The sequence below is a fragment of the Stegostoma tigrinum genome, chromosome 3, assembly GCF_030684315.1.
Source record: "Stegostoma tigrinum isolate sSteTig4 chromosome 3, sSteTig4.hap1, whole genome shotgun sequence".
In the NCBI taxonomy this organism is placed as follows: Eukaryota; Metazoa; Chordata; class Chondrichthyes; order Orectolobiformes; family Stegostomatidae; genus Stegostoma; species Stegostoma tigrinum.
The window spans coordinates 110,795,322-110,808,412 of NC_081356.1; the positions used below are offsets into that span (position 1 = coordinate 110,795,322).

The 13,091-nt window shown below is 41.5% G+C and overlaps 1 protein-coding gene across 9 annotated transcripts in view; it reads right to left on the minus strand.

Moving 5' to 3' along the window:
- LOC125450809 (microtubule-associated serine/threonine-protein kinase 4-like) overlaps positions 1-13,091 on the minus strand; it is a 457,413-nt gene that overhangs the window by 206,496 nt on the left and 237,826 nt on the right. For 3 of the 9 annotated variants that reach the window (XM_048527024.2, XM_048527023.2, XM_048527022.2), the window contains exon 2: positions 8,075-8,155. The exons of the other annotated variants lie outside the window; for them this stretch is intronic. In XM_048527024.2, coding sequence (XP_048382981.1) covers positions 8,075-8,155 — 81 coding nt within the window. The remainder of the gene's footprint in view (positions 1-8,074; positions 8,156-13,091) is intronic. 9 annotated transcript variants of the gene reach the window in all.

Genomic DNA, 13,091 nt, shown 5'->3' on the forward strand with positions numbered 1-13,091 from the left:
CAGCCATTTGTTGAACAGCAGAGATGGGATGAATAGCTTACTTCTGCTCCTATGTCTTATAGTCTAATAGGTACAAAGGCTGAAAGCTTTACTCTTGTCCCAAATTCAGACGTTTGTATGTATCTCATCTGAATTATAGAACATCCTGAAACTGAACTAATGGTTAGATATGCTCTGGAATGGGTTGAGGCTTGAAACTGTGATCTAATTTAAGTGACAGGAGTGCCACTGAGTCACAGAGTACTTCGAACAAAGCTAACAATTAAAGCAAACTGCTTTTGGAAAGCATTCCAGAACAGAGGAAAAAGCTACAGAAATTATGTGTGGTAGAGTTGAATAAGCGAGAGACAAGCAGAAATCCAGAAATATAGGATGCAGGGCTTAACAAATTAAAACAAGTACTTTGAAACCAATATCCTGGGAGCAAGGAGCTTCGCAAAGACAAAAGTAATGTAGGACCAGAATTTGTCTGAGAATAGACACAAGCTGTATGGTCTTAGTTACAAACACACTTAAGGTTACAACACATTTGGTGTTGTATTTGCTAAATAGCAGGCTGTTTGGTCCAGGCAGTCCACATTAGCATTTACCAACATATGATTAGAGTTTTTGCTCACATTTACCTACTGCGTTCCCATATTCTTGCAAAACAACTTTTTTCTCATTCACCTATTCATGCAAATCTCTACTAGTTGATTAAGTCTGGAAATAAATTCTCCAGGTTCACAACTTTACATATTGATGAAATGGAAACATGCTACTGAAGTTTTTTTTCTTTTCCACCGATCAGGACAAACGGAAAAATGCTGAATGACAAGCAATCATTGTAACTGATGAAACTGGAAAAAGTAATGCTGATAAGCTAGAATGTCAACTCTGGTTTGTTGAGATGTTTCAGCGAGAAAACAACAGGAAACAGTAGCTCTCCGGTAATTTAGAAAAAGCTTAAACATACTAATTTTGTTGCAAAGAGTAAGGGTAAAAGAGCATGTGTCACTTTTTTGCAAGCGTAAATGAGCCACATTGTGAACTTGATTGTTAAAATTTGGTTTCAGAGATAATGGGAACTGCAGATGCTGGAGAATCCAAGATAATAAAATGTGAGGCTGGATGAACACAGCAGGCCAAGCAGCATCTCAGGAGCACAAAAGCTGACGTTTCGGGCCTAGACCCTTCATCATCTCTGATCAAGGGTCTAGGCCCGAAACGTCAGCTTTTGTGCTCCTGAGATGCTGCTTGGCCTGCTATGTTCATCCAGCCTCACATTTTATGATGTTAAAATTTGGTTGTTAGTTCTAGGCAAAGAAATGACTTTGGTTGTTTAGATTTGAACAGCATTAATCATTGATTCTTCCATAACTTCAACTTCAGGCAGGTGTTCAGGCAGGACATTAACAGCGTTAGAGCTGGTGGAAGAAAAGGGGATCCTTGATAAATACAGGAGTCATTTTTACTCTACATCAGACGCAAAGCAATTGGGACAGATATAACTTTGAATGCAAGAACAAAGAACAGTGTAGGAGGGTATGTCAGGAGCTGTACCAGGTGCATTTAAAAATGAGGTGTCGCCCTGACAAAGCGACAGCATAGGACTATTTGTATACTAAATTGCACCAGGTGCATGCCATAGATAGAGCTAAGCAATTCTGCAACTAAGGGATCAGATCTCAAATTAGAATTAGTCTTATTGTCACATGTACTCACATGAGTAAAACAAAAAAAATTACAAGTCATCACTAATGGCACCATCTTAAGTAAAAATGTACCTAATTACGGTTTCTTAAGTACAAATTCTGAGAGGAAAAGAATAGAAAATTTAAGAAATATAAAGTCCGACACAACAGGCCTTCATGCCCTCTCAGTTACAGAAGTACAAAATCAAACGAATAAATTAGAAAAATGTTTTTAAAAGGTTCAGGATAGCAGTCCCTTCAACCCAGACCGTGCTGAGGACATGAAATCGTGCTGGCTTCACCTCAAGGCTCTTGAAGTTGCTGTCCAGGGCTGGAAGCTCATAATGACTTCACTTGAGACTGAAGGACAGAACGTAAGCAAGAAAAAAGAGAAAGAAAGAAACACAAAAGGAGAGAAAAAAAGAAAAAAAAAATGGATGGAGCAGATGAGTTCTGGCTGAGGAGTCCTACTCTGCCACTATCTTGAAGATCTAAACTCTGCAATGCTGCCACATCCAATTGTGAACTGTGGTGAAAAATTAAATAACTAATTGGAGGAGGTAGCCCCACAAATATCCCTCTTTTTTTATTGAGGATGGGGGACAACACATCAGTGCAAAAGGCAACACCGAAGCATTCTACAACAATCTCCAGTCTGAAGTGCTGAGTGGATGATCCAACTCGCCTGTTCCAGTGGTCCCCACTAACACACATGCTAGTTTTCAACCAATTCGATTCACTCAACATGACATCAAGAAATGGTTGGAGGTAGTGGATATTGCCAAGATTATCGACTCTGACAACATTCTGGCAATAGTACTGAACATTGTGTCTCCAGAACTGGTTGCACATCTGGCCAAGCTCTTCCAGTACAGTTACAACACTGGCAGCTACTTGAAAATTGCCCAGGCATGTCCTGCGTGGAAAAAAAGGGACAAATCCAATCTGGTCAACTACCACCCCATCAGTCTACTCTCAATCATCAGTAAAGCGATGGAAGCTGCCATCCACAGTGCTATCAAGCAGCACCTGCTCAGCAATAACCTGCTCAGTGACACCCAGTTTGGGTTCCGCCAGGGCCACTCAGCTCCTGACCTCATTACAGCCTTGGTTCAAACATGGACAAAAGAACTGAGTTCCAGAGGGGAAATGAGTGTGACAGCCCTGAACATCAAGGCCACATTTGACCTAGTGTGCATCAAGGAGCACTAGCAAAGGTGGAATTAATGGAAAACAAAAACAAAACTTGCTTGAATAGCTCAGCAGGTCTGGAAGAATCTGTGGAGAGAAATCAGAGTTAATGTTTCAGGTTGAATGACCTTGTATAGAATTGATGGTAGCTAGAAAATGTCAGATTATATGCAGAATAGAGAGTGGTGGGGAGTAAGGAGTAAACGATAGATAGGGATAGAGCCCAAAAATTGAGAACAGTTGGACAGACGAAGGAGTGGATAAGAATCCGGCTAGGAGAGTGAACAGATATTAGTGGGGATTGTTATTGGCTGACAATGGGTTGTGTGTAATAGTGTGTGATAACAAGGCCTGGTCTGGGGGGATTGGGGTAAGGACATGGGAGACCTCAGGCCCCAAATTTGTTGATCTTGCTTTTGAGTCAAGGCAGCTGCAGGGTCCACAAGTGGAAAGTGATTTTCACTGCAGCAAGCTTGAGACAGAGATATTGGCCAGGGAACAGGGTAGTGTGTTAAAGTGGCAGGCACCTGGAAGCTTAGTTTCCTTATTGTGGACAGGCGTAGGTGTTCTGCAGTGATCACCCAGTCTACAATTAGTGAGATGGCGGGGGTGGGGGTGGGGGTGGGGGGGTGGTATTGTCCAGGTATGGAGTGATACTGGTAGTCAGTCATCTCAGCTCCAGAATCACTACAGGATAATGTCCAAGGCCCAACCATCTTCAGCCTTTTCATCAATGACCTTCCCTCCACCATAAGATCAGAAGGGGAGAAAATTATTGCCGATAATTGGACAATGTTTAGCAACATTCATGAAGAATAGGTGGCTGGCCAGGGTTACAGAGCCAGGCACAGTGGCAGGGCAGAACCAAGTTGGTCCCAGAGTGGGGTGGGGGGAGGAGGGGTAAAGGGTATTGGGATGGAGCAGGCCAGAAGCTGGGAATATTGTGGCAAGTAACTCATCTCCTGACTCCTCAAAGCCTGTCCATCATCTGCAAGGCATAAGTCAGGAGTGTGATGGAATACTCCCCACTTGCCTGGGTGAGTTCAGCCCTAATAATCCTCAAGAAGCTTGTCACCATCCAGGACAAAGCACCCCCCTTGATTGGCACTACACCCACAAACATTCACTCCCTCTGCCATCGACGCTCAGTAGCAGCAGTATGTACTATCTACAAGATGTACTCCAGAAATTCACCAAAGATCTTCAGACAGCACCTTCCAAACCCACGACCACTTCCATCTAGAAGGACAAGGGCAGCAGACATATGGGAACACTACCACCTCCAAGTTTCCCTCCAAGACACTCACCACCCTGACTTGGAAATATATCGCCGTTCCTTCACTGTCGCTGGGTCAAAATTCAGGAATTCCCTCCCCAAGGGCATTGTGGGCCAACCCACAGCAAGAGGACTGCAGCAGTTCAAGAAGGCAACACCCTACCACCTTCTCAAGAGCAACTAGGGATGGGCAAGAAATGCTTGCCAGTCAGCAATGGTCGCATCCCACAAAAATGAATAGAAAAAAAAAAGTCCTGTAGGGTAAAGGTGAGTTCGCTTGCAGCAGATCAAGGGGAGGGATCTCATTTACAGTTGGGATAAAGAGATGTTGGGCCGAGAGCGGGATAGTGGTCAGGGGACTATGCAGCAAGGGTGGGGGAGATCTGACCTGGAGCAGGGAACGATGGGTTGGGCTCAGTTACTCCAGTGGGCTAAGGGTGGGGTGCTGGTGGTGCTTAGATCCCAGTGCTGTCAGGCAAGAGTACAGTAATTGGTCTCGGGAAGGGTAGTTGGGTGGTTGGGGGAGGGGTGGAGTTGAGGGAAGCATGGGTTCAGTTTTACAGTCACTCAGGAGTTGTGCTATGTACTCAGTGGTCTGATCTATCCTGAGTAGCTATTAACTTAACTTCTCTGTAGCCCTGCAAATTCTTCTTTGGGCAGAGAAGGCAGAGAGGGATCTTATGAAGTCTACAAAATTATGAAAGCTATAGGAATAATTTCTTCTGCTTAGTAGAGGGTTCACTTACCAGGGGGCACAGATTTAAGGTGAGAAGCAGGAAAATTAGAGACAATTTAAGGAGAGTTTTGTTTCTTTGAGAGGGTGGTGGGTATTTGGAATCTACAACCTGAAGGAGTGGCAGAGACAGGAACTACCACAACATTTTGAACTATTTAGACTAATTCTTGAAATACTATAGCGTACAAGACTATGGGGCAAGGGCTGGGAATGGGATTAGAATATATAGGAGTTTGATGACAAGTGCAGACAAGATGGGCTGAAGAGCCTCTCTCCACAATGTAGTATTCCATGATTCCACTTTAAAATCTTGAATTGCTACAATGGGCTTTACTGATGATACTCTGCAGGATCCCCACATGTAACTCCCACCTATGCTAAAATGATGAAGGTCTGACCATCGAAAAATCCACACCATTGTTTTCCTAGTAAAAATGCATTAATCGGTGCCATTTCAGCACTCTTGTTTTTATATTTATGGAATAGTCAGATTTTGGAAATCAAAGGGAAATGAAGTTGGATTAAAGAAGAATTTTACTCAACTTTGAAACATGACAAATGATGAATAGGAATAGATTTATTGCTCTCTACAGCCAGACTTTTCCCAATTTACTGATTTCATTATAGCGTATAGTCTTGCAATATGTACCCTTAACTGGCTATGGACAAAGGCAACACCAATTGCAACCTAGGGCTTTGAAAGTGACATGTAGCTTGTGCGCGCATGGAGTGGTGCACTGGATCTCCTGGAGTGATCAATTCAACATCCACCTGTAAATTTGAACAGTAATCATTAAGAATCAATGAGGGAATCAGATTGTGAACACGGACTGCCACAGGCAGTTAGTCATTGATGGTCAAAGAACACAGAATATTCAAAACTGATGTTAACGGCTCTAAAACACACCATTGTGCATTTTATCTTTCATTTTAAGTGCAATGAACAATGACTTATTTCCTGTACTTGTACTTGATAGCTCCAAAAGAGGAAAATGGACCCGAAATGTAGGTAACAGTAGTACATGAACATTTCAACTGAAGACTATAACTTGGCTTCACCCGTTCTTATGCAACATCATAGCAGATTGTTGTGTTATATATTAAAAATCTGCATCCTGTCAACTATTTCCATTATAAGTTCCCTTGTCTGCATTTCTACAATTCTCATTACATTTGATTTTATGATACTCCCTAGTTGGGATGACAGAATTTGGCACGAGTTTACAAAAACAGTCTCCGCTTTCAATCAAGGCACAGATACTTTAAGTGAAAATATTTTAAAAAGGCAGAACGTATGACTTCAAATTGAGTTGAAGCTTTAATCCAATTAAAGATATTTCTTCTCTAACTCTATTTCATCCCCAAATACATCGGACTTCAACTTTCCATACACAATGTCAGAGATCAACTGGTACTTCAAATGGCTTACCTTAAACACTAAGGATTCACAAGCATTTTCAATCATTTCAAAATTTATTAACTCTATCTATTAAACATCTGCATATTTTATCTTCTCCTGAAATCATTTTAATAAAGTGATGCAAGGTTAAAAGTACACCTGTGGTTTTCATAACAATAAGCTCATGCCTCACTCACTCTCAGTCCCATCTTTACAAGTCAGATGGCCTGAAATCATGTCTGTTTTTGAGCTGCAAGCCTCTTTGTGCACTGTTTGGTTCAGCTTTTACTAGTTTTCAAGGCTAACACAGGTTGTTCCTCCACTCAAAGAAATTCACCAGCAAAGTTCAGTGTAAACAGTAATCATGTGGCCGGAGGTACAGGATGACAATCAGCCCCACTGATCAGAACCTCGTGTAAACTGAAATTAGTTTAGAAAAAGAAGATAGTTTTAAAAAAAGAAATTGATTAAAAACCTCAAGTAACTGTAGAAGTCATCACCTTACAAAAGTGCAGTATAAACATATAAGAAAAGCTGAGTAATTCATCTCTGCAAGCAACCCCATCATTTATTGATCCATCCTAGATACTGGACCAAATACCAGACAACTGCATAGATCTCAGATAATAATAAGAACTACAGATGCTGGAGTCAGAGATAACACAGTGTGGAGCTGGAGGAAAGCAGCAGGCCAGGCAGCAAAGGAGGAGGAAAGTTGATGTTTCAGGTCAGGACCCTTCTTGAGAAGTGGGGAGGGGGAGGGGAAGGGAGCTCAGTAATAGAGAGACATGGGATGGGGCTTGGGAAGGTAGGTGGGATGATGATAGGGGATTGCAGGTAGGGAGTGGCGGGGATTGGTCAGTGAGATGGGAGGGACGGATAGATGGGAGAGAAGATGGACACGTTGTGCCAGGTCAAGGAGGCAAAGATGAGAGGGAGGGTTGATCATGGGATGAGGCCAGGGGTGGGATATTTTGAAACCAGTTGGAAGATTCTGAAACTTGTCCATCTTCTCTCCTACCTATCTGTCCCTCCCATATCACTGACCAATCCCCACTACTCCCTACCTGCACTCACCTATCACCATCCCACCTCCCTTCCTCAGCTCCACCCCTCCTTCTCTGTAGTTCTGAGCACCCTTCCCCCTCCCCAATTCTGAAGAAGGGTCCCGACCCAGAGCGGCAGCTCTGATGTTGCAGGGCCTGCTGTGTTCCTCTATCTCAACACTGTCATCTCTGCACAGACTTCAGTAATTCCTCACAAGCATTTATTTTTGTCACATCCTCTGAGAGGGAGTAATTTTAACCTAATCCATACAGTGAGGAAAATAACGTGAGCAATCCTTAACATCCTGCCCAATTTTGCATTGTGTTTTTTAAAACAAATTATAAATTAAAATCAGGTGGGTGCAAAACAGGCAGAAAAGTAAATGCCTTTAGGTCCCCAACAATTGGCTAGAGTACCATTGTTCCCAGTATTCAGGAGATGCTCAGTATATCACATTAACCACTGTTCAGCTGGCAAATTGGAAAACATGATCTAAATTAATGATTGAAACAAATTATTGGCAACGGAAGGTGTGGAAAACAAAAATACGTAGAAATAGAATAAAGAAAATAATCAAGTGAAACACATCACAGAAAATGCTGACTGCATATAGCTCATTGGGAAGAACACAATGGAAATCATACACTTTAATATTAATAAAAAAAACTGGATGTCCCTCCTCAATGCACATACAAATATTGGTTTTCAATTCAGCTTTTCCTTGGCAGGCTAAAACAGCATCATACCCTTACCTCCAAAAGTGAAAAGCATGTAGTGGACTACATGGACTGCAAGGACTTGTGGGAGTAGGGCTCAAGCTTCTTGGTGTCAGGCTGTAAGTTAAAATGTCAAATCTAATCAGAAAACTGGCTGCTCATTATATCATGCTACAGTGAATAGATGGAGAATGTAAAAAGTTCCAGCAATTGACAACGATTGTTAAAAATACATTTCCTCCAGGAATTCAGACATTATGCATTAGATATTTTTCAGGATGTGCTGCTGACAGGTAAGATTAGAATGGTTATTAAAACTGTCTTCACCAAAGGTATTTAAGGATCATGTAAATATTTCCATTGATTTATAAGGCTATAACTAAATTTACTTCTCATGTGCTTGCTTTTCAAACATTTTACGTTTGGTGGCTAAACATTGAAATCTGCTCAAATATTAATAAATCTTGAGATTTATACTGCTCTGTTTGGGAGGTTAAATGTTTTTAAATATCAAAAACTCAAGTAGGTAGGCCATTATCTGATCTCTTTGAAGATACATAAAATTGTGGAGAAATGAATCCCAAAACACATAACATGGAATCCTTTATAGTGGCAGAACATAATATTCTCAATTCCATTCTACAAAGAAGTTCCTTCAAGGAAATAATTTTATTAAGCCACGTACAGCGTGAAGTAAAACGAGCTGCAATACAGATCAGCCATGATTTAACTGAATGGTTTGAGGAGCCAAATGGCCAATTCCTATTTTGATGTTCAGCTGCTTCTGCAACAAGAGTCATTCTCCACCAGCCTCTCCCCATGCAAACCCAACCACCAACCTCACTAATACTTGTAGTCTCCCAACATATGAACGAGATTTTGATCACTGATGAGGTCATCTCTTACCATTTCTTAATTTCACACATCCAGTCCCTCGACCTAGCCCCTCAATCTCTTTTAAAATCTTTGGGTTTGGGTGGGGGGGGGGGGGGGGGGGGCAGATTTCTCCCCAGTTCTTTAACTAGTCCACTGTCAATCACTGGCTTTTCTCCAGGTCATTCGTTCATCACAGCACAATTTAAAAGGTTGATCTGCCAATCACCCAATATTTGTTAGCAAAAGTTTATTCCTCATGAAATCCCTCACTCTCGAGCTTGTTCCCTACAAAATGCTCTGGTTTTTGTCCCATCAAGTCCCGTAGTTTCAAATTTGTGTGCAAGAGTACACAACAGGTCCAGTTATTTATCAAAACAACTGACTCAACTATGTGAAACACAACTGTGTCAGTTGCTTCAGCCTAATTCACCAACTATCACAAGATCATGGAGACAGACACCCCCATAGTTCTTCTCCATCATGAGCTACCTTAACCGGTTTCCATCAAATTCTCCAACACCAAATATAGAGGCGATAAAGATTAAAACCACCTATTCACACTCTTTCACTATGTTCGCTTCACAATCTCTAAGCACTTTGACTTGGCAGCTTCTTCAGATACCCTTTACAATCTTTGAGGTCATATCTTCCAAAAGATTTAACCACTTTCTTTACCCATTCCCTATTCGACACTGACAACTTAATATTCCTGACATTATATTCCCCTTTATTTCTTCAGGTGACATGGACATTGGTGGCCATTCCTAAGTGCTTTGGCTTTGGAGTCACATTGGCCAGACCTAGTAAGGATATCAGATCTCCTTGCCCAAAAAGACATTAGTGAACCCAGATAGATCTTTAAGACAACCACAATAGTTTCAGGATCACCATTGCTAAGACTAGCTTTCGATTCAGATTGTTTTTCATTAATCATCTGAAGAGACACTGGCAAACTGGGCATGTGTTTCCACTAACTCCTAAGAAGAACAGATGATATCATTGAAACCTACAAAATATTTGAAGGGGTAGACGGAGTAAGCTGTTTCCCCTGGCTGGGAAGCCTAGAGCCAGGGAGGCAATTGCAAAACAAAGGGGAAGCCACTTTGAATAAAAATATTTATTTTAATTTTGGTCCTGAGTTGTGGATCTTTGGAACCACAATGGAAATTGCTGGAGAAACTCAGATTTGGCAGCATCTGTGGGGAGAAAACAGAGTTAACATTTCAATTGTTTTTTCTACACTATTTATTTGTGGGATGTGGGTGTTGCTGGCTGGCCAGCATTTCTTGCCCATCCCTAGTTGGCCTTGAGAAGGTGGTGGTGAGCTGCCTTCTTGAACAGCTGCAAACCTCCTGCAGTGGGTTGACCTACAGTGTCATTAGGGATGGGATTCCAGGCTTTTGACCCAATGACAGTGAAGGAACAGTGATATATTTCCAAGTCAGGATGGTGAGTGGCTTGGAGAAGAATTTGAAGGTGGTGATGTTCCCATATATATGATGCCCTTGTTCTTCTAGATGGAGGTGGTCATGGGTTTGGAAGGTGCTGTCTGAGGATCTTTGGTGAATTTCTGCAGTGCATCTTGTAAATAGTACACACAGCTGTTACTGAGCATCAGTGTTGGAGGGTGTGGATGCTTGTGGATGTCGTGCCAATCAAGCAGGCTGCTTTGTCCTGGATAGTGTCAAGCTTCTTGAGTGTTGTTGGGAGATTGGTGACTTTTCATAAGAATTGATAGCACCTCAGAAAAAGTGGTATTTATAAAGAAGACAGAAGCAGTGGGAGTGGAGAAGAAAGAAATGGGGGGAAAGAAAGGTGAATAGATAGGTGGAGACAGAGCACTGAGGGAGAAATATGAAAAAGCTGGGCAGACATGGAATTATCTTCAGAATCTTTGGAATTATTTTCCCCAGAATGCTGTGGAAGCTCAGTCATTGAGTATGTTTAAAGGAGATATTGACAGATTTCTAAAATACCAATGACATAACTTGGAATACTGCGTCCAGTTCTGGTCGCCCTATTATAGGAAAGATGTGGATGCTTTGGAGAGGGTTCAGAGGAGGTTTACCAGGATGCTGCCTGGACTGGAGGGCTTATCTTATGAAGAGAGGTTGACTGAGCTCGGTCTCTTTTCATTGGAGAAAAGGAGGAGGAGAGGGGACCTAATTGAGGTATACAAGATAATGAGAGGCATAGATAGAGTTGATAGCCAGAGACTATTTCTCAGGGCAGAGCAGAAATGGCTAGCACGAGGGGTCATAGTTTTAAGCTGGTTGGAGGAAAGTATAGAGGGGATGTCAGAGACGGGTTCTTTACACAGAGTTGAGAGAGCATGGAATGCGTTGCCAGCAGCAGTTGTGGAAGCAATGTCATTGGGGTCATTTAAGAGACTGCTGGACATGCATATGGTCACAGAAATTTGAGGGTGCATATACGAGGATCAATGGTCGGCACAACATTGTGGGCTGAAGGGCCTGTTCTGTGCTGTGCTGTTCTATGTTCTATAAGGCAAATGACGACACCGTAGGGAAAAGGCATTGAAAAAGATCAACCATGATTGTCCTGAAAAGCGAAGCAGGCTTGAGGGGCTAAATGGACAATTCGGGTTCCTATGTTCCTAAAATTTGCCATGGAGGAGTTTGAGCTTGTGTGCTCAGAGAATTAGCCTTGGCCTCTGGTTCACAAGTCCATTGATATCACCAATGCACCACTATCTCCCCATTAATACTGTTTGTTATAAATAATCCTTTATTCAAGCATCAACTTTGCTTTTTAGAAACTGTCATCACTGGGTTCTCTAAGATAACTGCCCTTCTTCATAAATTCTCCTCAACCAATAACCAATCTGTCATCCTCCCCTTCCTCTCAAAGAAGTTATATGTGTCTCTGCCTTTCTATGGGCTCTCCAAAACCTCTGCTACCTCAGCCAGCTTAGTACATCTCCCTTCAGCCCTCAAACTTGGGACATCTCCTGCCACCCCCTTTCCAGTTCTCAATCAAATTCCGTCACTAAACCCCCATACCTTTGTATTACTCATTTTGCCTTCAGCATCTACCTCTAGTTTCAATCAGATTTACAGTGTTCTCTCTCAGCTCTCCCTATCAGGATTAGTATCAATTCCTTCGCTCCTTTTAATAGCTCCATGTTTCTGTTCTTCCTCCCACTTCCCTCCCCTATCTTGTCCTTCCAGTTTCACAACCGTAAAACACACTCTGCATTTGAAGTGGCAATGTAGATTTAATTGCTGTTTTAGTTTGATAACTATTCCAGAGAACTCTCATTTAAATGTACAAAGTTACAGAGAGTGTCATCAAAATGCCAGTGAAATTCAGAATATTCTAAAATAGAAATGGCACTAAGTTAATTCAATAAATCAGTGGCTGATTTAGAATAATTTTCTCATGCTTTGAGAAAAACCATGTCCAATTAATTTGCAGTACCAACAACGATCTTAATCGCAACTCAAAACCATACAATAATATAAATGCAAATTCAATAGCTTGGCAGATGAAAGGGGAAAAAAGGCATTATCGTGAAAATGGTGTCGATTAAAGGATATTATTTAAAATACTGATCATGACTACAATAAATAAACATTCCTTCAGATGTAAATTGCAGCAAGCACCAAAAATAAAACATTAACATTCATTGCTTAGTGTCAAAGTCACATAGGTAGGAAGAACTTTCTAAGCTTCCCCGTAAAGGAAGTTACTGCCTGCTGAAGCTAGTTCATGTTACAGCCAGGATGCAGCAGGTTCATTAGACATTGACAGTTCTAATTATAAACAGAAGAGCTCTATAACTGTTTTCTGTCTCAGATAGAAGGGAAGCCATTTTTATTTACTAGGGTGGAGGTGGGAATGCGGGGAGAAGAATTTTGATTCTTTCACGTCCTTAGCTGAGCCAAAATTATAACATTTCAGTATATATCCTTCAGTTTGTTTACTTACAATCTAATGGATATTGATTATGGAATAAATGGGAGGCCCTATGAGGAGATATTATGAAAAACAGGGCCTGCATTCTCCGCAGTTTCAAGCAATGAGATAACATCTTACAGAAATACAATAAAAACCAAAAGAATTGTGGATGCTGGAAATCAAAAACAAAGATAGAAATTGCTGCAAAAGCTCAGCACATTTGACAGCATCTGGGAGAGAAATCAGAGTAATTGTA